The sequence below is a fragment of the Amblyomma mixtum genome, chromosome 3 (genome assembly GCF_055824585.1).
Source record: "Amblyomma mixtum isolate Tamu chromosome 3, ASM5582458v1, whole genome shotgun sequence".
Lineage (NCBI taxonomy): Eukaryota > Metazoa > Arthropoda > Arachnida > Ixodida > Ixodidae > Amblyomma > Amblyomma mixtum.
In genome coordinates, this window is record NC_143014.1 from 207,736,340 (window position 1) to 207,763,518 (window position 27,179).

Consider the following 27,179-nt stretch of genomic DNA (forward strand, 5'->3'; position numbering starts at 1 on the left):
GGGACAGGAACGGATCTGAGGAAAGAGGGGAAGGTGGCGGGATATCGGATGTGTCAAGGTGTGTCATTGCATCCACATGGATATTATGCGGATCCTGGGCATGCCCGCGAATCCAGTGTATACGCACAGGACAGGGGTATTTTGTGCAAAGTTGGTGAATGAATTGTGTAACTTGGAATGTGCGCCGGACAGCCTTAAGCTGCTTAAGGGCGGCAAGGGAGTCGGTGTAAAATATCGAAAGTAGGTACGAGTGAAGTGAAGCAATGACATTGTGTATCGCCTGAAGCTCCAAGGCCAGGGGGGAGCAAGTATCCGTGCTATGTAGCGCGGGAGTTGAGATGAGGATGTGAGGGACTGTAAACTGCAGTAACTCCCTGCACATGCTGTGTGTGATGCATCGGTGTATATTATGCACCCTGAAGGAAGATGAGCGGCTGATATCGGCGTCGAAGCAGAGGGGCGATTGTCTGTGAGCTGACAGTATGACCATGGAGGAAGAGTCTGTAAACGATGAAGCTGAAGCGACATCTTGCGTGCTCTGTTTGCCTCACGCTGGTCGATAAGTTCACTCAATGTATTAAGTTGAGCGTACTCTTGCAGAATGGGTATTGGTGTGATACGCGGAAGATAAGTTATGGCGCGCATAGCCTCCCGATTGATTTATTCAAGGGAGTCCCACTGTCGGCGGGTGAGGCGATGAAATTGCGCTTGGTACACTATCCGCGGCTGAAGGATGGAGCGCACGAGCTGACGGGCAGTATCAAAACGCGCTCCGCCAGAGCGCATAGCTATGCGTCGAATCAGACCGAGAGTAGCGTGAGCCGATTTACGGGTCGCATTTAGCCACGGAGTCCCAGTCCCAGATGTATGAAGTAGAAGACCTAGAACACGCACACTTTCAACTTGAGGAATTGGAGAATTATCTACCGTGAAGGTAAAATGTGCTGCTTTCCCTAAGCCACTTCTGTTGCCAATGCGAATGAAACAAGATTTATTACACGAGAGGGTCAGACCCAAAGGGGGTGCTGAAGCGCCGACTGTTGCACAGACGCATCTGGATTACAGGACCACAAGATTATGTCGTCGGCATACGCAAGGACGCGCACAGAAGGAATTTTCTCTAGGGCTCGGACAAGAGGTATAAAAGTTACATTAAATAATGTGGGGGCGAGGACGGAGCCCTGGGGTACACCGCGGTTGGAGGTAAAGTGACCAAAAGGCTTCCCATGGATACGTACACTGAAGGTTCTGTTTGTTAAAAATGAGTGAATTGAAAGAAGAAAGCGATGCGGGAGACCGAGATCTTGAAGGGTGCCAAGAATATGTAGGGTGCTGATATGTAGGGAACTGAATTAATTGCGTGACTTCCTGGCACCAGTGCCCGTTTCTCCTCCAGCAATCCGCCAAGCAAACCGAGAAAACAAAACCATGAAAACAAAACTCCTACCAGGAGCCGCGGCAGAGCGACAGGCCTAAAAATCGATCCAATCCAATCCGTGAGCCACCAGTTCCGGCGCGGTGTTTGCGTAGTTTTTCATAGTTTTTCGTCGCGTCGTGCTTCTTTCGACCTTTATTTTTGCTACAGTATGCGGTTTGTTTGTTCTGTGGTTGCTGGGCTGTGCTATAAATGGGATATATCAACTATGCGCTCGACAAGGCGTTCTTCTGCACCTGAAGCTTCCGTGAAAAAGCTCCGGTGTCGTGTTGCGCCTGACTCCTTGCTGAGATGCCGACGCTTTGTTGCTTCGGATCAAAGGAGCGACCTGGTGTTATAACTTTCATGTAAGTTACTGTGCTTGAAGATTACTTTGAGGGTGTTACTGTGGGTTGAGCAAAGCGCTGTAGCATATTATACTCTTCCTCAACTTGTTTGCACTGGAGTGGAAGTTATAAGTACGATGCGGTAGGTGCCGCAAACGCTCTTGCCCGCGTTCGCGAACCTATCACGAAGCTCCATAAGCCAGTGCAGCACGCCTGTCTCTTGCTCTACACTACGAAAAAGTTGAGACGAGGTGTACATGTATGGCGTGAATTTAAGGCAGTTAGTTGTACGTAGGTTCATAATTGCGATAAAACAGAACGCACTAAAGGATAATGTCAGGACTGTCTGTGTTTGGAGCCATTTGCGACTGATTTTTTATTATTTTGTTGCGGCCTTTTCAGTGTGGATGTAGCCCGCCTGCAGAGTGTGTTGGTGCCTAAATTATGCCATGTCATGGAAAGCGCAGGTAGGTTGTAATTAATGTAAAATTTGTCTACCTTCACAGCTTATCTAATTGTTTCAATGTTAGGCCTGCCAAATGGATGTTTCCAACCATCTACTGCACAGTAATTTGCCCTGTGCTGTAGCATTGTTTGGAAAGCTGAAGTGTTCTCTTTAATTTGTGAACTTTAGTCACACATTATTGACCTGTTTCCCTATCGCTGCTTACTGACTGCAATGAGACCATGCAGTGCATTGGTGCAGCTTTCTCAAACATGTTCATGCCCACAAGGCTCAGTGCTGAGCAAGGTAGCAGGCTCATATGTGGCACCCTTAGAGATACATGTCTCTGGATTGTGAGCAGACCTCTATCCCTTACTCCTGTGGAGCTGTAGATCATCAAATATGTGGTTAGTGCCGGCTGTGGGCGTCATCAGGGAACCTTGTGAGCTGAGTTGTTTCGAGAAAGGCCATGTTTTGCTGCATCATGACGTCCAATGTTATGTTGACAAAGTGCTGTACAGGTTGCTCTCTCATATTTTATTTCCTTGGCCATGCAGTGTGGTTATGACTGACGCATGACGTATATAGTACCTGAGAGTACAGCAGCAGCCTACAGGTAAGTTTGTACTACAGTGCAAATTTCTTCCTCTCATATAATCTGTACTTTCTTTTTCTTTGCTGTGTGCAATGGAGGGTATCTGGCTGTAGTGCAGTGTACTTGCACAGTGATGGATAGAAGTTTGTGGGATGTGAGTTCTTGGGAAAAATTTCTTTCTGTACTGTGCTGTTAACCAAAGCAGTTTAATCAATACTAGAATCATAAGAGGAAATGGACGCTCGAACCTATTCAACAAGTTTCAGCTGACTGCCTAGCGACGCAGTGCAAAAACAAATATTTTTCTTGAAATCCACATCCCGCAAACTTTTCTCTATGACTCAGCCTTGTGCCCAACCATTGAGTATACAGGTAGCTTGCAGCTGTGTGTTAAGGATTCCTACTCTCACAGTTTAATTTTTTAGACCTTCAGTATGCATGTGATTGCCTGTGGGAGTAGTTGTAGCGTCTTACACTGTGAACACATTTTTCATGCACTGGCACAAAACTGTTTCCAGTGGATATCTTGCCTTTTCTTTTTGTAGTGTTTTTAAGCAAAATATATTGCATTTCAAGAAATATTTTCACCTCCATTGGTTACTGCTTAAGAGTTGTTCAATATGTATACTTGCTCTCGTAGCTACAGATGCGTAACCTTGAACTATTCATTGCAGAAACCATTGTAATGAAATATATGTACAGTCTAAGAAGCACTGCACACCTTACGCTCCTGCCCATCACCTCTGAATACATGAACGGCTTTATAGTTTGATACAACTCAAGAATGCAGTGGTGAATTCCCCTCAAATGAGGCCTTCCAGCGAGTGGCATTGACCAGTTCTCAGATGTCGTGGTTATTTCGGTAACGTGAAATCGCAGGCGTCTGGCATGTACAGGTGCGGCCACAATAATACGGAGCACAGGAACGGTCGCGGAGCAGCGGAAACGTGCTTGTGCGCGCTGCTTAGCAGCGGCGACAGGAACTATCTTAATTTGGACGCGGCGAGATGGCGCCGGTAGCACGGACCCACTTTTTCCGCAGGCCTATCAACATCACAGCATATAGCATGCAATACCTTGCTCTATGATCGACTGATACTGTGCTGACAGCGCCATGCGCTTCGTTGCCCCGTTCTTCGCATCGAGGAGCGGCGCGCGCTATAAACGGGCGCAAGACGGCCGTTTTGGCATTACGTGTTATCTCGGCCATTCAGTCCGCGCGGCCACCGAGGTTGAAGTGAGCACGCCTGGATGAAGGCAGCACCTGGCGGTGTTGCCCGAACCAGCTCAGCATCTTTCGAACAGTGATAACGGCAGGGTTGCAGCAAAGAGGGGGGCTCTTCGGCAGGCACTCTCGCTGCGCGCGGATAGCCAGGGGTGTCTTTGTTGTGCTGATAGGTGGCGCTTAGATGCAGTTTCTGCCAGCTTGGCCACCTTTCGCGTGCTCCGTATTATTCTGGCCGCACCTGTACCTCCATGAAATGGGATTAACCGCCATGTCATGAAAACCAGTCAATGCCTTTGGCTGGAGGGCCTCCGTTAATGGGCATTTGCTGCATTCTAGAGTTGCATCCTACTACAGTGCCAACAGTTCATATTAGATGTAGGGAACATACCAACCTGTTATGTTCCACTAATTAATAACAAGCTTCTAATGAAATGTTCTTTCTTAATACGTGCAAAGCTGTTAAGCTGGCTATATTCAAATTCTGCCAGCCTTAATGCCCCTGTTTGCAAATTGTCCCGGGCCAATTTTCTTCATCTCTTTGCAAGAGTCTTTCTTTTTTATTTTTCATTGGGTGTCATTTGAAAATATATCTTCATTATTACTATTTCAGTAATATATGGTTTGGTTTTGGTTTTATGGGGTTTAACGTCCCAAAGCGACTAAGGCTATGAGAGACGCCGTAGTGGAGGGCTCCGGAAATTTCGACCACCTGGGGTTCTTTAACGTGCACTGACATCGCACAGTACACGGGCCTCGAATTTCTCCTCCAAAGAAATTCAGCCGCCGCGGCCGGGATCGAACCCGCGTCTTTCGGGCCAGCAGCCGAGAACCATAGTCACTGAGCCACCTGCGGCGGCGTTTTCAGTAATATATAGGGAAACATAAGTGTGGTGTTATCTTTTCTCATGGAACCAATCAAAAAAATTGCCTGCTCACAGTTTTGTGTCTTTTTTTTTCAGACCTTTGCAGCCCAAAGGTAACATACCTCTGCAAGCTGTGGTTGGCACGGTGACATTGTAGGTTACTAGCTTAATTTTGATTTGTGTGCTATATGCATCGTAAACACTTCTGTACCTCTTTTCAGACCATCTCTTTTTGGAATACCAAGTTCAAGCATGTGAGTACTGCATGTTCACAGTAACCCTTCCTATTGCATGAAACTTCTGCCACTATGACCAGCTTGAAGAATTTCTCTATTGTCTTCAGTCTTATACATACATGTCTGCCTTGTGTTGATCACTGCCTATTGTGAACCATTGTAGGCTTGTGTGACATAGTGTGCATGTAGAACCTTTGTTGTGTTCTATTCAGGGCAGTATGCCCTAAGTAGCAGTACCTGGAACGCTGCCTGCAACACATAACACGCTTCACCATTGTGCTACTGCCTGAGTAGAAATGATGCTGCAGACTCCAGCTTATGCACCATAGTCGCATTTATCATGTAGGCCTGTTCACAGCCACCTGATGTTTGGATTGTGGGGAGAGCATGCAGAAGCTTCTTACCTAAGCTCTCTCCAGCTCTATGAGCAGGTGTTGGTCGGTGCCTCGCAGTCAAATATTGAATATATAGCAGTATTCTGCCTCATTTGGGAAAAGGTCTATAGCTAAAGGTGAAACGAGCTGTTTAGACAACTGGATAATATCTGCGTCTTTAGTGTTTGATCAGGCAGATGTGTGACAGAAGACGTTGGCAAAAAGTAAGTTTGAAATGATCAAGCACAGCATTTTTGGATGCGTGATCATATGCACCAGATTGAAGGAACATTGGGCCTTTTTGTGTAGCATGTGGAAATGTAGCATTGCAGAATGGTGCAGTGACATTTAGCACTAACTACTGCATTCAATTCACGATGCTTGTCGGCAAACATATTTTCTTAGATGTCTAGTCCTTGCTGTTTTGCCATTATGAATGCCAGTGCGTGTGCAGCACATTTATTGTGCTGCACTTGATGATTGCATTTCACTTCAATTGTTCAATTGCACCGTGTTCTCTTGCATTGTATATTGGTTCATTATATTGTCAGTGTGGGATGCATGAAGGCAGAAATCTCTGGGCATCTGATAAGTGCCTCAGTTCTTACAGCTGGTAAACATGACACAGCCATTGCATGTCTCCTTAGAGTTTAGTGTAGTAAGTGCAGTAAACTGCAGTGTAGTAAATTATGTTTCACACGGTTAACATATTGTGTAAGTGCCCTGCAAGATCATCTAATTAGCAAGCCTTTTGTTCTATTTTACAGCATTTGCTTAAAGGGCATTTGAAGAGGTTTTAGAATTCGATGAACTTAAGGTGTTTGAATGTGTGAATATTGCAGGTAAAGCGTGGGAAGTCTTTCCTTGCTAGCACCTGAAATGGTGATTTAATCTCTGTACAAAGTAGTGTCGGCGTTCAGGCTTCTCTGCAGTGCAGTGTACCTGGCATAGGTGGCAATGATGACATCATGTTCGGCGGTGCTACGTTTTCAGCGAAGAAAAGATTGCACAAACAAAGAAGACCATAGTTACCGAAAGTGAAGCTTGTAACACGTTGTTTGGTAGCATCGGGCGACGCACACCAGCATTTGGGCGAGGGTGACAGAAATCTCAAATTTCGGCAACAAAGATGTCATCACCAAGCTTCTTCACACTTCTTCAACGTTGTGAGGAAACGTCTGAGATTTAATCGATGATTACATCACAGTTTTAAATGCTAGCGCAAAACTACTAGCCACCCTTTACCTAGAACCTTCCTACTTTAGAAGCACTGCATCTTGTCGATCAAAAACTACTTCATCTTCCCTTTAAAGTAAGCAGTTGACCTCAAAGTTGAGTCTAAGTACAGTCAGGTTTCACCAGCTTGTTTCAAAGGATTGCACTACTGTCTGTCAGGAGCGTCTGCTCCCATTAGTTGTATGTGTGCAAGGAACTCGTTACTTATTTTTCTGTTAGAGCAACCCATTTTCTGTTGTCTCCGCACTTGTAGAAAAAGAACCTTTGGTTTATTTTACCATTTGTCCACAGGGGGCAACAGCTACATCAGTGACTACCTAACTGACCGGCTGCTGCGAGATGCTAAGCTCTATGAGATCGGTGCTGGAACTAGCGAAATTCGTCGACTCATTATTGGGCGTACCATCAACCACGAGCACAAGTGAGGTCTGTTTCCCCTTGACTTGTTCACCTTGATGTCTCAAATACGTCTAGTGTGTCACATTGAGGTAACTGAGAGCACTGTTATAGTCTTTCACAGTTGTTACTGATGCAAATGAACAGATAGTGGAAGTATGTGTATATATCTGAGGTTCTCTTTTTTTCACGTCGTGAATTGCTTTTGTAATGCAGATTTTAAAGCAATTTAAGCTTTTGATGGGCCACTTTTTTAAAATGCATTGCTTGCCTGTCGATGTGATTTGTTTGGCATGCAGTTTTAGAGAATTATTTGTGAACACTAGTGTGTGCATGGTGCAAACAAGACTTCTCATTCTACAGTCTTGTGTTTGGCCAATACTGCCAGTGTTCATGGTGCTTTTGCATATTGTGTTTCCAAGGCCATGATTACATGCAAAAAGCAAACGCTGCTTTTTGTTTGGGCGCATTTTATGTGAATGCTGTCTCAGTTTATTTTCTTTGTTTTGGTATCTGTCAGAAAGTGTGTGCATGCCATGTCTTTCTTTTTCTTTTGCGGGCGAGGTGGCCACGGCGCCTGTCGTTTGCAGGCATGTCGTAATGCGGCGGCGACGATTTTGCACCCCTCGCGGGGGGCAGTTGACCGCTTGCGACGCTGGAGGGTCAAGGCTAATCTGCCCCCTCCCCAGGATTATCGCCGGGATGCGAGCGATTGCACGAGGTGGGGACGGGAAGTGGCCGGTTGAATGCTCTAGCACCCTTCCCGACCTTGGCAAATTAGCATCGCTCCTCGTGAGGACCGTGGCTTTTCCTCGCGTCCCTTCTCAATCTCTTCGTGTTTCTTTCCCCCCTTTCTCAACATCTGAAAATCGTTGGCGCACTGTGCCTGGAGGATTCATTCGCTGGTTTTTCTTTGTTTGTTGGTATGCTGCGGGATCGTGGCGGTGGGAAAACCGCGAGCGAGTTAGTTGGCTTGGAGATTTCGGTGCGTGCGGACGTGTGTGAGCTCAGCCAGGGAAGTATTCGGCAAGCGAGCTAAGGCGGGTGTCTGATGCGTAGAGTGCGGCGACGGCGGCCCCGAAGACTCGTGGCCCAAGCTCGCCGGTATCCGCAACCCCGCATCAGCCCCGCACGCCACCATAATAAGCACAAACATAAAACATTGGGCATGATGTTATGATCCATGTTTATATTTGTTTATGTATTTGAGCATCCCAGTTATGCTTGCTCGTTAAGTTTTCAGAGGAGTTTGGTGTCTTGTAAAGCTGTAGTCGATGATACTTCTAGCATTCAGTATGTGGTTCTCTAATCTACACATTGCATTTAGCTCTTCAGACCTGATATGAGCATTTTTTCCTTGGTGCACTTTAGTACAGTGTTCACTTTTTCTGTGTCTGTGAGTTCACCTGCACTTGTATTTAAAGTTCACAACTATGTAATGGTTTTTCACAATACATTCAGTGGAGGTTTTATCCACAATGTGCTGGTAATTGTAATCTGTGAGCTCTGTAAATGTGATATTGTGATTTCCTTGCGGTGAAGTGAACTAGATACTGTTAGGGACAAAAGTTTGCAAACCAAATGAGCACCTGCCAAATTTTACTCCTGCATCACCTGGTGGCCTGGCATTCTGCTGTTTAGACTGCACATGGCACCCATTTCCTCAACCACGGCCGCTCAATAGAGAGAGCGCACTGGGTGCGGCCCGTCGCGTCGCCCGAAAGAGCCGTATTGCGCCTAGTTCTCACCGCCACCGCTGCGGCGCCACCGCTCCGGGACGGGTCCGGGCGGAGAGCTGTGCGCAGCGGCCGAGGCAGTGCTTTCGTTTAGGCGTCCGCGCGGTAGGCGCTTTATAATTTTAGCCTTTCTGAGCTGCGTTTCACACATTATGGTGATGCCACGTGCCAGTTTGCTATTGATAGCGTGATAGCGGCATGTTGCCATCACTGCGCTTTTCAAATCGCACGTGCGTTTACACCGAGAATCGAGGCAGAAGTGCGCTTCGCCGAGCGGTCATCCATTCGGTTACGGGCGTTTCAAGCACTGTAATAACTTATTGCATATTACAATCTTCAACTCGGGACAAGGTTTCGGCCACTTATTCAACGTGCACTTTTTGTAAACTTACATTTGTGGTCGCAACGTTCAGTATTATAGTTCAGCCTGTTGCTGCGTTTTCGCTGGAAATAGTTTCAAGTGGGCACCACCACGTAAATATAATGCTGACACAAACTGTCGCAAAAGAAAGAACACAAGAAAGCCAGTTTAACTAGACGCCAGCAGGCTTAGCCAATGCTTTTTGTTTTATTTTGAAGTCACGTGATGCACCTAAGGAATTCAGGCCTACTTTAAAAGCGAAGAACTTTCCTCGAGAGAGGTTTATGGGCTAGTATGATTTTTTCCACCGTAAGATTAATGTTTCCTGCCCAATTGGTCAGCAGTGGTCGCATTAGCTTGTTTAGAAATACTTTGCAGAGGTCCTTGGTGTGACTGCGGTCTTCCCTCTCGCAAATCAACAGCGGGCATCGCTCAAAATAGGGAAGAAGGGCTGAAACCAACATGTTGCATAGCTTGCTGCTTCTTCTGACCTCTGCGCACTTCATCACTTTGCTAACAAAGGTGCATGTTAGCTTGCACAAGGCAACTATTTCCATTTTCGGATACTTCAGGCGTCCATCGTCAAGATTCTTGATAAATCCATAAATTGCTTCAGTTGGCTTTGTTTCCTGCAGCAGGGTTTCGCAAGAATCACAAGGCACCTGAAAACGAGAACAAACGGTTAGGAAAGGGACGGGGACTGACACAAAATAAAATTAATGACACTGCAAAGTAAGCACTCGAATATACTTAAACTGTGATTATATATAAAATAATGAAAATAAGCGTAGGCACTGAAAACAACAGCCAAAATAAAAAATATTTCATGCAATTTCGTAAAAATATTCATACCTTCTCTTCACATGCACGTGCAAGGTAACCAGCCAAGTATGCAATCGGTGCTAACTCTATGTCAGCTGCTGGTTCACACCACACATGAATGAAACCAAGCTCATTAGAAAGCTCCCTCGCAGCAGACGTGATGACAGCCGGAAAGGTACGACTTTCGCAACCATGAGTGCCAAGTTTTACAGCTGCCTTTGCCTCAGAGTTGATAGGTGCATTTGCGGACTTTGATGCTTGCAAGATGCCAACCTGCACAAAGCATGCGGAAATGTGAATCGTCTCCGTTTATTTTATTTTTTTCGGAAATGGTACCTTCAATATTTTCTCTGATGTGAAAACTGCAGCCCTTGCGTCAACTCTGTCGTTCCCGCCATTGAATTGCCTTAGGGTGCTGAAAAGCGATTCCACAGGATCGCTGTTGAGGGCCTGCGTTAGGACGTATCGGAAGCTGAAAACAAAAGATTCGATTAAATGCAATGCACTAGTGTAAGACACACAGAAGACATCGCTGTAAAGATACTTACTTGATGTGATCAAGGAGGTACTCAATTAGTGCCACTGTTGATCTGGTTGTCAAGATTGTTGCTTCGTACGTTTCCTTGGTTAGCCTTTGCTTCGACGTGTCTCCTTGGGCCTGAATGTCTTCGACATAGCAAAGAAAGTCCAGCTCTAACCAAGAAAGTCGCTCGTCGTCTGACAGATAGAATGGCTCCTCTTGGTGTCTCCACGGCTTCACTGATGCGATGTTGTGCAAGGCATACCATTTTGATATCATTCTCATAAAAGTGATCGTGGCGGAACTATCTTGAAATGCACAAGCTTCAGGATGGCACTGCGGGTTGTCCTGGAGGAACTGAAGGGTAGCTATCGTAGGCGGGGAGAATATATCTGTTGCCCTGCGCACCTTCATTTTTTCCAGGTTGTTTGGCTCAACATGAGCCCGTGTGAGGAATTTAACAGGTTTAACTAGAAGTTGGGATTGAATTTCAAAAACCTTCCTCAAGTAAAATCCACCTCGAATGGCCTGCCCCTCATCTACCAATTCTCTTTCGAGGAAGTTCGTGCGGAGATTTTTAATCAGGTGGTTTGGGTCAAACGCCAAAAAAAGGGGGTCACTTTCCCTGAAAGGGTGAGGCACCGCGTGTACAAGTGCACCTTCCTCTGAAAGGCTCTTGAACAGGGCAACATTGGTTTGGTGGTTGTCCGTAACAATTCTTGAGACGCGAAAGCCAACCTCTTCAACTGACTGCATGACTTCCATGGTCATTGAATGAAGCTTGTCATTCTTGAGACAGCGGGTGAAAAAATAACCTACTGGTATGATGTAAGGCGTTGACAAGCCTCTCAAAACAAAACACAACAGACGGTTTGCCACCTGAGGGATTGTTGTTGAGAGCTCTGCAGAGCCCATGTCTACGAGGCCGAAAACTTTGTCGACTTGCCGGTCATATATAACTTTTTGCGCTATAGCCATTTCATCAATTATTAATGAACAGTAAGCCTCTTGTGGCACACTCAGGTTTTCATACTCCACACGAAGACGTTCCTTGATGAGGGATGTCACTCCAATCTCTCCTGTTGACCGACCTACATACTTCTGGAGGGTGGTTCGGCACGGCAGCTTAAATAGACCCCTTGATCGGACGTGCTCGTAGCCTTTGTTTGAGCACGCTTTCCAAAGTACGCACTCTCTCAGAACAGGTTCACTGTACACAGTTTTTTGCTTGCAACAGTTGGCAACTTGATTTTCGATGAAGAGAGCCGTTTTGTCACCTGCTTCAGCTGATTTTAGTAACCTCATGAAATCCTGAACCGCCTTGTTTTCTTGATAACCTTGCAAGCGCTCTTTCATTTTGTCGTGCTCGGCTTGCAGTTTTTGCAGCGCTTTTCCTTGACGAGCGATTTTCGATTTCAGCCTGTTCTCGGTCTTCTTTGCATCGTCCATCACGCTCGCGAGATCAAACGCAGTCTGACAAGCCTCATCAACCAGCAAAACATTTTTGCTACAGGTTTCCAACCAAGGCTGGCCTCCATCCTCCGTCAACAGGGTACTTTCGGTGCTCATTTGCGTGCTTACTTCAGGAGCAACATCATGGTCGCCATCAGAAACGCCAGATCCACTCGCATTTGGGTCTTCCCTCGAGCCGTGGCACTCAGCTGGAGTTGTTCTAACTGTGCCATCAGCAGAGCGGTCAACTTGAGGTCTCTTCTTTCGTTGCGAACTTGTTGGTAGCATATAACGTGGGTAGTTCGGGAACACGGAGGGGATGGCTGACGGAAGCAGAATCTTCAGTTTTGTGTTCTTCCTGTAGTCGTCATCTGTAAAGTGCAGGGAGCATACCAGTGACTTGTCACTCGGCTCCCACCTACTTCCTTTTCCGCCCGAGCCTTCCCGAGATATGTTTTTGAGCCACGCTGCTCGACGATGTGGATCGCACGGGAACTCGTGGTAACCGATCTTCGGATCTTTTCTTACGTTTGTGGTGCACAGCGGCACGCAGCAGTTGCGTGGCATGGTGTCGCATGCGCTTAGGACGCTGTCGACACAGGCACCGATGACAAGCACGCGGAACTAGCAGAACCACGTGGTCATGCAGAGCAGTTAGAGCGGAAAAACGTGCCGTGCACGTGCCAACACAGCCAGCGCGCTCTTTCCGCGTCGTCAGGCCGTTCGTGTCGGCGGCGGCTTGTCCCGGAGTGGTGGCGCCCCCGCGGCGAATGACGGCGGAAACTTGAACTTCTCCCAATACGCGCTCCCCCAGCCATTGAGGCGCGACGCGACGGGCCGCACCAAGTGCGCCTCCATTGAGCGGCCGTGCCTCAACATTCAGTGTTTTCCATCGTGCACTGGCATTCCCAGAGTTTGCAAACTACAGTGGCTTTTTACTAGCAAAAGAAAAAGAAATGTTTTTATCCGAAAGCAAGAGCCGTTCTGAAAATTTTCGAAGAGCTGTGAATGTTTTGTTGCATGCGAGCTTGTTGATGATTGCTCTAATAGTTTATGCTTCGCCTCTTGCTAGAAACCTATAGAGGGGGAGAATGTTAAGCAGATGCTATCAGATGAATATTCCGGGAAGCACGAAATAGATGCACCAGGTGATGATGCAGGAGTTCAAATTTGTTGGTGCTTGCGTGGCCCACAAACGTTTGTTGATAACTTGTTGATAAGAAGGCATCACATGCGAATGACCGCATTAGATTCGGGGGGATATCCTCAGTTATCTGGATCAGACATCCATGGGAGATAGTTGTGGTTACACATGCACCTCCGTCGGAGATCTGTTGGAGATGGCGGATCTGCCACGGATATCCGTATATCTGAACAGTGGTTGATTGCGATAGTATTCAGTCGCTTCCAAATATTCAGAAATTCCCGAATATCAATTTCTTGAATCAAATATGAACCGAATAACAAATATGTTCGATTTGTATTTGGCATTTCGAATGTTCACCCACCTATAGTAAGGTGTGAACTTGCAGTATCATGAAATGCCATCTTTTCCTTTAACACAACCTGTTCTCTCCGTATTGCCACTTTTGCAGACCCTGGAAACTGCGCTAAGTGTTGTTGCTTCAGTCGCCTTTATTTTTTCTCTTTCTTTTTTGCACATACAGGACTGTGCTGGTGTCATCCTGTTCTGCGCAGAGAAGGGAACACAACTGGCCCTAGACACTGTTCAATGCTTGGGTGAGTACTGTGGCAGATCAGAATGCTGGGGCTTGTACTGAGGGGCTAGCCAGACTGTTTTGGATGCAAATAATAGAATCAGTATGTTGCAGGTGCAAAAAGAACGAAATTTTTTCACAAAGGCTGCATTCTATAACCTTTTGAGAGCGGATGCATAGCGAGCCACATCTTTAGCTATCGCGCACAACGGCCACCTTTTCGCAGACACAGTGAAAGAATGATAAAAGTAAAAGCTTCTAGTACAAAGTTACAGTGTAAACCATTATTACAAATACAAATGTTTGAATCAAGAATTGCAAGCGTAGGGATGCTTGCACACAGAGAAGCCTACACCCTTTTTATAAGTTGAGCGTGTGGCTCTAGCGCCGAGCGACCACAACCCCCTGAAAGGAGGGGTTGGCGCATCTGCAACCTTGAACTGACACACCCAGTGAAGAAATGGTAACAGAAGCTTCTAAAAATATGCTACAGATGATGGCACCACCCCAGCACGTTAGCTTTGTGTTCTGACGCACATTTTTGAATGCAGAGTAGTGAAAATTACACTAGTACGTCAGTGACAGTGAAAGGGTTAATGACTGGGCACACTGAAGGCAGTGCTTGAGAAGTTTTACCTCTGGGTAGCAGTGTGAAATTATCAGTTGCGAAGAACATGGCGAACATGTGAATGTCGGGTGGTTAAAATTAATCCGGAGCCCTCCACTGCACCATTCCTCACAGGCTGTGTGCAGCTTTGGAGCATTAAAACCACATCAAAACAGGAAACCACCACCACCACCTGACAAGCGATGATGTGATGCTTAGCTCTCAGAGTGAAGTGAGATATATGTAAAAGCAGGCTCTGTTAAGTGATGCACTTGCCGAGTATTTGAAAAAAAATTTGTATGTGCTATATGAGAATTTGGTTTTTGTAATAAAGCAGTGGAATGGTGAAGGTAGTGATACTGATTAGTTGGGTCTGCTGTGAGCAAACCGATTCGCAGTTCCTGTGAACAAAGGCTATATTATCAGACTCCACCTGATGTACGACTTCTGCATTACTTGTGTGCTGCACATAAGGATTGAAGTATGACAAGGAAAGGCCTCCTGTTGTTATTGTAGGTGTTTCAAGCCTCACAGGTAGTTGACTTCCTTTTGTGAGTTGCGTGTGAACACTCTTTGTACTTGTAAAATGCCCAAAGACAAACATAACTATCAGCACTTAAGCTTATATGCTCTGCTATAGAGTCATCATATTTTCATAGTGCATCGTGACAAAAGCACAAGTGGAAAGGAGGAAGGAAGGAAACAGACACGGTGCTGCTACAGTTAAACCTCGATATAATGAAGTCAGTAAAATCCGCGCCTTACTTTTTTACATTAAAATGTCGCTACTGCAAAATTCATCTTCCATCATGTAAAGAACTCTGAAAAATGTATTGCAGCTCACTTGCAGGAAACACTATAATTTGCATTTAAATTGGTCTTCTACTATACTTGTGTGCGTTCTTCGCTGTCGATATTGGCATTACATGTCGTTTGTGTGCCCATTGAGATTTCACAGCATTTTACTTGTGTTGCAAGCTCGCGAATCGCCTCACCATATCTATTAAGTCGAGTGCCTGGTGTGCGATGCACCTGTAATAAGTTATGGTTTAGCGGTCATCATCGTCCTTCTCAACATTGCCGACATGACAGCATGTTGCATGGTCGCCTTGTGGGCGGGGAAACAGAGGAGGGAAGGCTACCAGCGGCTAACGAGGCTGGCTCCTCTCCACTCTTTCTCCACGTCAGCGAGAGTGAGAGGTGTCTGTCAGTTAGCACCTCGTGAAATAAAATCTGGGCCGAACCGCACCTCATCGCTTGTTGCACTGAAAGCGCAAGTGCACACAGTCTGAGTAGGAAGCAAGGTGTCAGGCGTGAAACATACGACTGCCTCACAGCTGACTTGTGTAGCGATGGCCCTGGCTCTTCCGGTCTTTCTACAGAGCTGATAAACGTGATAAACACTGCGCGCTGCCTCTGAGCACAGGTAGCACTCGGCATTTGACACTGATTTTAGGCACGATTAAAGGTAGCGAGAGTTGCAGCTGGCCTGGCTTGCTGTGCTGTCACTTGTGCCTTCTAGTGGATTCGCTTGACATTATGTCTGCCTGCCTCACCCATGCTACCTGAGTTAGCACTGCAGTCGGTGCGCTTGCCACTATATCATCATTATTGCACTTCCATGTGCCTATGTGCTCTTCTACATCTGTCAGCTGGGCGGCGTCCTCTTTCATGCAAGTGCCACTGTGCACGCTTTGGTGTGCGCTTCGCTCAGCCACTCGAGCTCAAGGTAAAATTTTTTTCAGGGTTAAATTTGAGCAAGTGGTGGAATTTCGTTGCATTAAAAATGTGGAAAATTTAGTTTGTATTGAAGATAGAAATTTATGGTGTTCTATGGACACAAAGTTGTAAATACTGTGTTACATAGAGGATTTTTTTACACTAAAGGTCATTACATCGAGGTTTAACTGTATTATGTTATGTAGTATGTTACTAGTGTACTGTTAGTATGCTATTAGTACTGCTATGTCTCTCTTGTGCCTTCCCCTTATGCTTTTCCCTTGGTGCACGATATAAATATGACGACATCAATCCTAGGGCTCCTAGTGTTCTGTGTTTCTTTGAAAATTTACACAATTAGCCTTTTTTTAATAGAACTGTGTGTTAGCAGTCATCAGTGGGAATGAGAGAATGATAGCAACGTGATTAATTTTGTCTGAATTCTCGTGTAACGAATCTACGTACAAGAAAAGTTCTTCTGATGCCTTGACACGCTTGGTGCCTCCATCCGTGCGAGCAAGTGAGCATGTCCAGCATGGTGGCTGTGGTGATGACACATTCGCGCCAGCCTACAAGAGTCACTGTACTGCATGGCCCCCTTTGTAAGAAATATTAAAAGTAGTGGCGAAAACCATCTTTAATTTGAAGTCACACCAAGCATCAGTTCTGGGAGGTTCTTCTTGTGGCAGCATCTGGTCCTCCTGGAAAGAAAGTGAGCAGCAGGCAGGTGTCAGAATTTTGTAGAGCTGGCTCCCGCTCGTCAGCTCAGTCACCACAGCAGGTGCAGAATGATGCATCAGTGCCTCATCAGAGACATAATTAAGTTTTTGTGGGGCCTGAGTCTCCATTGCAGTAGCCACCCTCGATTTCAGTGAAAGCATGTTTCAAAAATAATCTCGCATATTTATTTCATGTACGTTATGTTCCTGTGGAATTCCATGAATTCTGTTTTCTGACTTTTCGGAATTCAAAATTTTCCACTGCAAATGGTTGGGGGCCCTAACCGTACCAGCTATCCCAGGTGCCTGTTCTGTTGCTTAACCGAGAAGTTTTATACTGCCAGAAGATTTGCTTTACAAACGTAAATGAAAAATACTGTGCAGTTGTTAGAAAAAACAAGTGAGTAGGTTAATAAAAATGGTGTGATAGCTTGGCGGAAGGGAAAATTTACTTGACTGCAGGTAGACCGCAGTGGCATGTCTGCCTTGTGTTGATCGCTGCCTATCGTGAACCATTGTAGGCTTGTGCCCTTGTGCAGTATGCCCTAAATTTGTCCCATCATAGGGGTTTAGTGGCAGGAACTGGAACGCTACCTGCAACACACTACACGCTTCACCGTTGGGCTACTGCCTGAGTAGAAATGATGCTGCAGACTCCAGCTTATGCACCATAGTCGCAATTATCATGTAGGCCTGTTCACAGCCACCTGATGTTTGGATTGTGGGGAGAGCATGCAGAAGCTTCTTACCTAAGCTCTCTCCAGCTCTATGAGCAGGTGTTGGTCGGTGCCGCCCGCAGTCAGGTACTGAATATATAGCAGAGCTCTGCCTCATTTGGGAAAAGGTTTATAACTAAAGGTGAAACGAGCTTTTCAGACAAGTGACTAACATCTCCGTCTTCAATTTCTGATCAGGCAGATGTGTATGACACCATTGCACGTTTCCTTCGAGTTTAGTGTAGTAAGTGCAGTAAAGTGCAGTGCAGTAATTTAGGTTTCACACGGTTAATATACTGTGTGAGTGTCTTGCAGCATCATCTAATTGGCAAGCCTTTTCATTCTATTTGACAGCACTTGCTTAAAGGGCAACTGAAGAGGTTTTAGAATTTGATGAGCTTAAGGGGTTTGAATGTATGAAACTTGCAGGTAAAGCATGGGAAGTCCTTCTTTGCGAGCATTTGAAACGGTGACTTAATTTCTGTACAAAGTCGTGTCGTCGTTCAGGCTTCTCTGCAGTGCACTGTGCCTGGCAGAGGTGGCAACGATGACATCATGTTCGGCGGTGCTACGTTTCCAGCTAAGGAAAGCTTGCTGAAACAAGCAAGACCATAGTTACCGAAAGTGAAGCTTGTAACACGTTGTTTGGTGGTATCGGACGACGCACAGCAGCATTTGGGCGAGAGCGACAGAAATCTCAAATTTCGGCAACAAAGATATCATCACCGAGCTTCTCCACACTTCGACACTGTGAGGAAACGTCGGAGATTTGATCGACGATTACATCACAATTTTAAATGCTGGCGCTAAACTACTTGGCATAGCTGACCTAGAAGCTTCCTACTTTTGAAGCACTGGACCTTGTCGAATTCTCAAAAACTACTTCACCTTCCCTTTAAAGTAAGCAGTTGACTTCAGAGTCGAGTCTTAGAAGGTACTGTCAGGTTTCACCAGCTTGTTTCAAAGGATCCCACTACTGTCTGTCAGGAGCGTCTGCCCCCATTAGTTGTATGTGTGCAAGGAACTCATTACTTAGTTTTCTGTTGGAGCAACACATTTTCTATTGCCTCCGCACTTGTAGAAAAAGAACCTTTGGTTTATTTGATGATTTGTCTACAGGGGGCAACGGCTACATCAATGACTACCCAACTGGCCGGCTGCTTCGAGATGCTAAGCTCTATGAGATCGGTGCTGGAACTAGTGGAATTCGTCGACTCATTATTGGGCGTGCCATGAACCAGGAGTACAAGTGAGGTTTGATTCCCCTGTCTTGTTCACCTTGATGTCTCAAATACGTCTAGTGTGTTACGTTGAGGTAACTGAGAGCACTCTTGTAGTCTTCCACAGTCATTACTGATGCAATTGAACAGATAGTGGAAGTACTATGTGTATATATCTGAGATTTTTTTTTTTTTTTCAAATGTTGAATTGCTTTTGTATTGCAGATTTTTAAAGCAATTCAAGCTTGTGATGGGCCACTTTTTTACAATTCATTGCTTGCCTATCGATGTGACTTGTTTGGCATGCAGTTTTAGAGAATTATTTGTGAACATACTGTAGTGTGCGCATGGTGCAAACAAGACTTCTCATTGCAGACAGAGTATGTAAGGAATGAATTTGTGCAGTCTTGTGTTTGGCCAATAATTCCAGTGTTCATTTGACATTGTGCTTTGCATATTGAGTTTCCAAGGCCATGATTACATGCAAAAAGTAAACACTGCTTTTTGTTTCGGCACATTTTATGTGAATGCTGTCTCAGTTTATTTTCTTTGTTTCGGTATCAGCAGTTGAGATTATATTGTGTGGGCCAGTGAAGTGTTGCATAGCATCAGTGTTGCCCTGTAGTAATGCCCTGGATTTTTTTTTTCTTTTGGAAGCTGTTCATTCAAAATTAAACAGAATTTACATTAAGTATCACTGCATTTCTCATGTATGCAAGTTATTCTACAGCATTACCTCCACCAACTTGTTCGGATTTATGTCAGTGTGAAACGAAAGTACTGTGCAGCCTTTTTTGTACCAGGCTATCCGTGTCACTTGTAGTCTTGTTCTGACTGCATGTATCCCCCTGGTCTCAACATTGCAAACCTTACCCTGGAGTGCATGCATCAATGGCTTACACAAAAACTGATGCCATTTTCTTGGATTTGTGGTGTCTAACGGTGGTGCAATTGCTCGTGAATATACAGAAAATGTCAGTGTTTTGCTGCCACATTTATTTCAGGATAAGCATGAACAGAAAACATTGGGCATTTTGTTATGATCCATGTTTATATTTGTTCATGTATTTGGGCATCCCAGTTATGCTTGCTCGTTAAGTTATCAGAGGAGATTGGTGTCTTGTAAAGCTGTAGTCGATCATACTTGTAGCATTCTAGTATGTGGGTCATTAATCTACACATTGCATTTAACTCTTCAGACCTGATATGAGCACTTTTTCCTTGGTGCATTTTAGTACAGTGTTCACTTTTTCTGTGTGTGTGAGTTGACCTGCACTTGTATTTAAAGTTCACAACTATGTAATGGTTTTCCACAATACATTCAGTGGAGGTTTTATTCATAATGTGCTGCTAATTGTAAACTATGAGCTTTATAAATGTGATATTGTGATTTCCTTGTGGTGAAAAGAACGGACAAAAGTTTGGAAACCACTTGAGCACCTGCCAAATTTTATTGCTGCATCACCTGGCGGCCTGGCATTCTTCTGTTTAGACTGCACATGGCACCCATTTCCTCAACATTCAACGTTTTGCGTTGGGCACTGGCATTCTCGGAGTATGACATAGAAAGCCACACTGTGGCAGACTACTGTGGCTTTCTACTAGCGAAAGAAAAAATGTTTTTATCCGAAAGCAAAAGCCATTGTGAAATTTTTGAAGAGCTGTGAATGTTTGGGTGTATGCGAGCCTCTTGATCATTGCTATAGTAGTTTTACGCTTCGCCTCTTCCTAGAAACCTATAGAGGGGGAGATTGTTAAGCAGATGCTCTCAGATGAATAGTCCTGGAAGCGCGAAATGGATGCACCAGCTGGTGATGCAGGAGTTGAGATTTGTTGGTGCTTGCGTGGCCCGCAAACTTTTGTTGATAAGAGTACAGTCTTTTAGTTGTACAGTATGCGAAAATTTTCCTTCCCCTTTCACCATTGTCACTTTTCGGCGAATGGCATGCAGTGACGTTGAGGCTGGGATTTAGCATCGACTTTGTCAAAGCATGTATATGCAGTAGGCAGAGGGTTGTGCAACGAGGAAAAAAATTTGCATTCATAATCTATTTCTTAAACATCCATAAGGATTGGTTAGCATGTTAGTTTATGTTCTCCTGCTAGGTGAGTAATACCCCTGTCACACGGGCACGTTAAAGTCCTTTAAGGTAATGTTTCTTTATATTAAGGGAGTTGTGCGAGGTGTCACACGGAAAAGTTAAAGGACGTTTCGCTAAAGCAAGCTTTATAATAAGGGAGCCCGGCGATCTCCCTCAGCGAGCTAAAGGAGCATCCTGTTCCCAGTGAGCAACACAATATTTCTCATGGTCAGCATCAATAAACGTTTGGTATATTTAAAAACATGTTAGAACTGTGGAAATTTGGCACGATGTCACCGCATACACTGGCAGATAGGCGCATGAATAACAAAACAAGCAAAGCGGTCCATGGTGGCTGGGATAGACGCGAACAAGGCTACATTTACCTAAAACACGTCGTTTTATAAATTGTGATACTGGGCCGCTGCCTGAATTTGCAAAAAAAAAACATTCTTGGTGCAAAAATAACTAATACAAAAATAAAAATGCTAACTAAACATAATTTTTTGTCGCAAAAATGCAAACAAAACCGAAAGTGTTGGCCCCCTGGTGGCACGAGAAGAAAGCAGCTAAAGGTCGGCTCTGCGCCGTGTAGCACCGACACCGGTACTTTAAGATAATGCTACCTTTACCGGCTCGCTCGCCTTTATAATAAAGGAGCTTTATGGAGCCTGTGTGACAGGGGTATAAGAAGACCGTTGCTGCTGGAGAAATTCGCTCCACCTGTCATGCTTACTGGTTCTAGGGGCTAAGTTCTGGCACTGTTGTGTGTGCCTGTAACAGAAATTATGCATGCTCAACATCAGTGTCATTTTATGCCTGCAAATCCTAGTATGCATCATTTTTCTGATGAATATTAAGAGTAGTTCATGATATAGATATTTTTGTGCGGTAATGTTCTGCTCTAGAATTTGACTGATATTTTTTATATGCAGAGAATATTGCTACTTTGGTGTAGAGTTTTTGTTTATTCGAACTGCTCCGGGTGATCTTTGCCATGAAGTTAAGCTTGCCATTTTATTCTCCGTGTTGAAAAGTCAAGGACACCGTTTTACTGCTTACCATTTTACCGCGTTAGCACTACCTGAGTTTGTCTCCAAATACCCTAGCAGTGGTATGCTATGGGGCTAAAATATCCTTTAGTGCACCTTCAGTTTGAACTCTGTGGTCGAACTATTTGTTGATTGAATTTTGCACTATCCTTTTGTGACCCTGTTAGCCATATAGGTTTCGATGCTTGTTATCACACAGCTTTCCTTTTTGTCGGTGTTCTTGTTTAGGGCAAAATGGATACTCATTGGGCAGCCTGTGCTTGAGCTTCTTTGCAACACTTGCAACTGTTTATTTGTTTAAAAGGTTGTATTAAGTTGCTGCTGCATGTGGCAATAGTGACCTCTTTGAGTTTGGCTGAATTTTATGTTGATGCATTTATTTGTTGTGAAATATATGGTTTGGTAACTGTTCAATGTGTTGTCGGCATTTATGTCAATATGTTAGCAGAAGTTGAAGAAAGCCTGTCTTTTCTATTAAAAAACGAAGTGTAAGAAGTTTACAAGTTTGCCTGTTATATATGAAGGCTATGTTTCTACCTCTAAGGCGAAGCAGGCAGAACTGAACGTGAACACTGGAGTGATGACCTTAAATGTGCTTGAGCATTCCTGACAAATACAGTAGAACCCCGTTCATACGTTTTTCACCGGACCGGGAAAAAAAAATGTAACAGCCGGGAAAACGCAACAGTGAGGAAAGCACCGAAAATTAATGAAAACAGTGCAGCTTTGAATTGAAACAATTTATTTCCGCAAATTGACCCTGGGACTTTAACCCTTTCGCTGTCGGGTGTTTCTGCCCGTGACGCACCCCCAGTGTCGCACACTTCCGGGATGATGGTCCCGCCGTTTCAACGTCAGAATCTGACCATGCGGAACTCGCCTCTTCCTCGGATGAGACGCTGTCAGAGTCCGAATCCGAGCTCGGCTCGTATTTAGAATCTGCAGAGCCACCGCTCCAATGCGCAGAGGAAGGTCCCGCGCGGTCAGCCATATCCGAAAGTAACCACGCGCAGCAGGGGTGTGCTTTCAGTGGCCCGCAAAACGGAGAGAAATGGGACGCTGTGTAATAAAGATGAGAGAGGGAGATGTAAAAAGGCTAAAACAAAGTTGAGGGGCTTTGCTTTTGCTGCTGCCAGCCCCAAGCGAGGGTGCGACGAGAGAGCGAAAGCAGCGATCGAGTCATGTGTCAGTCTCTGACTCGGAGTGGCAACGGCGCGCGCCCTTGAACTTGAAGCGCCATAGCTCACACGCTGACAGAAGAAAAATAAAAACCTGCAAAACAGCGGCAGAAGGCAGAACAACCCTTGGACCCATAACCACACGCGCGCGTCATGATCCGGCGAACGCGGAGCGACCACGCCACTCAGCAAAGAGAGAGGTGTGGGATGGCAGTCGCTCCATTCTCTTCAATACACGCACCAAAACAGGAAGGGGTGGAAATACGAGCTTGTAGAAAGATTCAAGAGATGGCGCAGCTAGTCCAAGAGCGTCAGCTTTGCGCTCAAGCGTGAAATTTTGAACGCACGATAGAGAACGTACCGGTACGTCAGTGACACTGTGGGGGGGAAGCGCGAAAACGTACCGGTACGTCCGTGACAGTGAAAGGGTTAAAAAATCAAGAATGGTGGATTGCAGTTTCTTTCGCTCGCTGGAAAGAACAACGCGTTTCTCAATATCCTGGAAGGCCGCATTGCTGTCAGCGTCGCTTTGCGGTGCAACGCACGTACCTGCGGAGGAGTTCCAAAGCCGCGACGGCTTCTCCAAAAATCGGATCTGCCAACTCGCAGGAATCATGCGGCTCGTCGTCGTCGTCATCGCAGTCAGCGGCTTCGCTTAGAACCGAGTTCGCAACGATCTCGGCAATGCTTTGACATTCCGACGTCACGACGGCAGCATCCACGGCGACGTAGTCACCTCATGCGATTCCCTTGGCACCCAGCGCAATGCATAGCCTCAGTTAGCTCTTGATCACGAGAGGCTGCCTACTACTCTTCATCTTCCATGGCAGTTTCCACTTCTATGCGAAGGCCACACTGCACGCAGCAGTGCTGTGCAGTTCACGCGCTCACTGCAGTCCACGCTGAAGCGACGTTGCGCACAGCGTCAAGCACTGAAATGTTCGTAGGCTGCTCGCCGTGCTGCGCCGCGTAGGCCGCCCTGGCTGCCTGTCGACTGCGTTTAGTACATACGTCCAGCTTTTCCTCAAGGGGAAGCGCCTTCCGCTTACGCGACGCTATCACGCCATCAAAGCACGATAAAGATGTTGTTGCGACTGAGAGAAGGATGAAAAGGAAATTGCGCGGGCCTGCCAACTGGCTCCAGCCGAGCCACCACCGCCACCACTTGCAGATAGAGGAGAGTTAAAAGATAAAAAGAAAGAGTGAAAGAAAAGACGCGCGTCGCAACAACTGCGTCCGCCAAAGTGGACGCTGGCTGAGAAAAACAGATAAGCGACCGCAGCCGCGTGCCTCCTCGTCACCACCTCCCATGATAAAGATCGCGGCATTCGGCGTTCGCGAGGCAGATAGCCATCTAGTGGCGGCCTCTCCAACTCGCGTGCGGCTTCTTGCAGCCAGTTCCGTAGCCAAGCCCGGCCAAGACTCGTCGAAAATCAAAATGGCGGTTGGCGCGCATTGCCCGGGCGGGTTCGGGGAGCCCGGTTGCGACGTGTCATGCGGGATCGTTTCCTCTGCTACGAAGTAACAGCGGGGTTCCCAATACATTGGATCCTATGGAAGCTATGCCGGGACCCGAAGAAAACGACGTAACAGCCGGGAAAACGCAGCAGTGAGGAACGTAACAGCGGGGTTCTACTGTATCAGCACTCTTGGCCATTGAGTTGACTGGCAACATTTGTGTGAAGGTGTTTGACTGTCTCTTGTGTGCCACACAGATGCTGAGTTTGAAAGTTAAACAATATGACTTATTTGTAGTTTTTAGTGAAATTGAATAAAGCACCAGCAGAACCTTTTCAAATTCGTATTGAAGCTTATAGTTTGGAAGACTGCCTGTATCTTGAATATATGTTTGATTAGTTTAGTTTAGTTTATGGGCTTTAACGTCCCAAAGCGACTAAGGCTATGAGAGACGCCGTAGTGGAGGGCTCCGGAAATTTCGACCACCTGGGGTTCTTTAACGTGCACTGACATCGCACAGTACACAGGGCCTCTAGAATTTCTCCTCCAAAGAAATTCAACTGCCGCGGCCGGGATCGAACCCGCGTCTTTCGGGTCAGCAGCCGAGAACGATAACCACTGAGCCACCGCGGCGGCCGCATATATGTTTGAGTGGCATGACAGATTGAGGGCAGAGCTTGAAAGAGTGAACACAGTCACTGCCCTAGACTATCTTTCATTTCAAAAGCTAAAGAAAATGTGGAATGCAACACATTCTGTGAAGGAGTTTTTTGTTGACAAGTGCATTTCCTATACTGGAACAACTTTGATAATTACTGTATTTTGTTCTCTTTTCTCTAAACGGAAATGTTCCTTAAAGAAACATATTTTGAATTGCGTCATGTAGTAAGGAAAATGGCAGTTGCATGTACCGTAATTACTCTAATCTAGGCTGGCCTTGATTGTGAGCCGACACCTTAAGTTAAAGGCCAGAGAGCTAAAAAAAAATGTTTCGTGAACATAATCCAGCTGAAAAAAAAAATTTGAGAACGAGAAGGCCCTTCTCATTGAAGTGCATGCAAAAAGCTGGTCTCGCTGCCCCCTCCAATGAAAAACGTTCTCTGCATTCTCGCCAAATTCTCGCCCGGTTTGGAGAAAGGCAGTACTGTCTGCTTGGTGCCATTATGTTGGTGCTTGGCCGGCAGAAAACTTGGACAATCGCTGAATGTTCACATGCTCCTTAAGCTAGACATCTTAGGGATGGTAAACTCGGTCAGAATGGCAACCAGTCTCCTGTACTTCCGTTGTCTTCGGCTACAGACAGTAATGGCTACAGTGCTGCCTTCTGGTGGAGGCTTGTGGTGGTGCTGCTTGTATGCAACATTTCCAGTTTTAATGAGTTTTTGGCATGTTTTGTGGTTTATTTGTAAATCCTCGAACCTAAGCCTACCAAAGAGTTTCGTACCTTGTATTCTTTGAAAAACTGTCTGCCTAGACTCAAATAAGAACAGTAAACAGCTGAGAGAAATGTATTTCCTCCACAGATTTCATAATGGAGGATGAGAAACGACTGCATCATTGCTTGAGTGTGAATGGCTGGTATATTCAAAATGATAAGCTATGGAACACTGGAATTGTGATGCGTGTAAATGAGTTGCAGGGTTAGTGTCGTTGTTTAACGGAGAGACCAGATCTAAATTGGGAAGTGTTACTTTGTTGAGCAAGGTAATGAAAAAGCCTGGTTGTGAAGGTACTGTGTACCTTTTGCAACAGCACAAGAGCGAGATGTTGTGGGTTTATAGGAGATTTATTCAATAAGCTAGTGTACAGAGACAAATAAACCTCCATACAGCTGAAAATTTCGTTGCTGTGTGTACTTAAGCTACTACTGGACAGTGCCATGGCTAATAAATAAACTGCTTCTTTCAGTAGAAGCAGCATGTCAAACCTCAGCAGCATTCATATCACACTTGCTTTTTTCTCTTAACAATGCATTATGTATACATGCCTTGCATAGCGATTTTGTTGTCTGACATTTTTTACTGCTGCACAGATTGTGTCAATGAAACGTAGGTTATAGCAACTCCATTCTTAGAAAGTCTTTATGTGGATTAGATTTGGCAACAGAGAAGTTGAATGGCATGTTTGCAGGAAAAAAAAAAAAAGACAAGCAGCATAAAAGACACAAATACATTAAAAAAATTGCATCTCTACTGATGTGCCTTCCTGCAACTACACATTGCAGTGCCGTGCATAGGGCTCACCAGAAGGGATAACATTTCACTAAAAAAAATGAACAAAGTGAAAAAGGCATCTCCTTCTAATCTACCCAGCTATCAGACACCCAGAGCAAGACAAAAGCACTGAACTCTTCATATGGCACTCCTTCCAAAGCAGGAAAGCACTAATACATCCACAGTCACTAACAAGCACAACTGTTTGGGAGTGAGGTACAAGTGATTGTAGCAATACAGCAAATAGGTGGTCATTCAACTTTCAAGCTTCATGCCTTCGTGTATTACTTAAACCGTATCCTTGGGCTCTGCTGTTATGATTGTACATATTGCGGGTCACACGCTGTGGGCCACAAGATGTGCTATGTCTTCCAAAAGCACATGAGTGAAATTTTTTGGCAGCACAGAGCATCACAGTGCTTGGATTTGGCGTTTCACAAATTTTTTTCTTGCCAGACAGGGTTCACGGATAT

At 45.5% G+C, this 27,179-nt stretch overlaps 1 protein-coding gene across 3 annotated transcripts; it reads left to right on the plus strand.

Annotated features, from left to right (window-relative positions):
- The first annotated feature begins 1,506 nt into the window (after positions 1–1,506).
- LOC149353461 (isovaleryl-CoA dehydrogenase, mitochondrial-like) lies at positions 1,507–26,422 on the plus strand. Of its 3 annotated transcripts, none has more exons than XR_016290985.1 (8): positions 1,507–1,782; positions 2,164–2,228; positions 2,764–2,822; positions 4,989–5,005; positions 5,114–5,146; positions 7,030–7,164; positions 13,693–13,765; positions 18,624–18,686. XR_016290985.1 is itself a non-coding variant. In XM_089582561.1 (8 exons), the coding sequence occupies exons 6-8, from the start codon at positions 7,078–7,080 to the stop codon at positions 18,755–18,757; spliced, it is 294 nt and encodes a 97-aa protein (XP_089438687.1). In that variant the 5' UTR covers positions 1,507–1,782; positions 2,164–2,228; positions 2,764–2,822; positions 4,989–5,045; positions 5,114–5,146; positions 7,030–7,077; the 3' UTR covers positions 18,758–26,422. The 3 variants fall into 3 exon arrangements, 2 of the variants coding, with proteins under 2 accessions (XP_089438687.1, XP_089438688.1); XM_089582561.1 differs by having other exon boundaries at positions 4,989–5,045; positions 18,624–26,422; XM_089582562.1 differs by having other exon boundaries at positions 7,030–7,159; positions 18,624–18,762.
- The last annotated feature ends 757 nt before the right edge of the window (positions 26,423–27,179 follow it).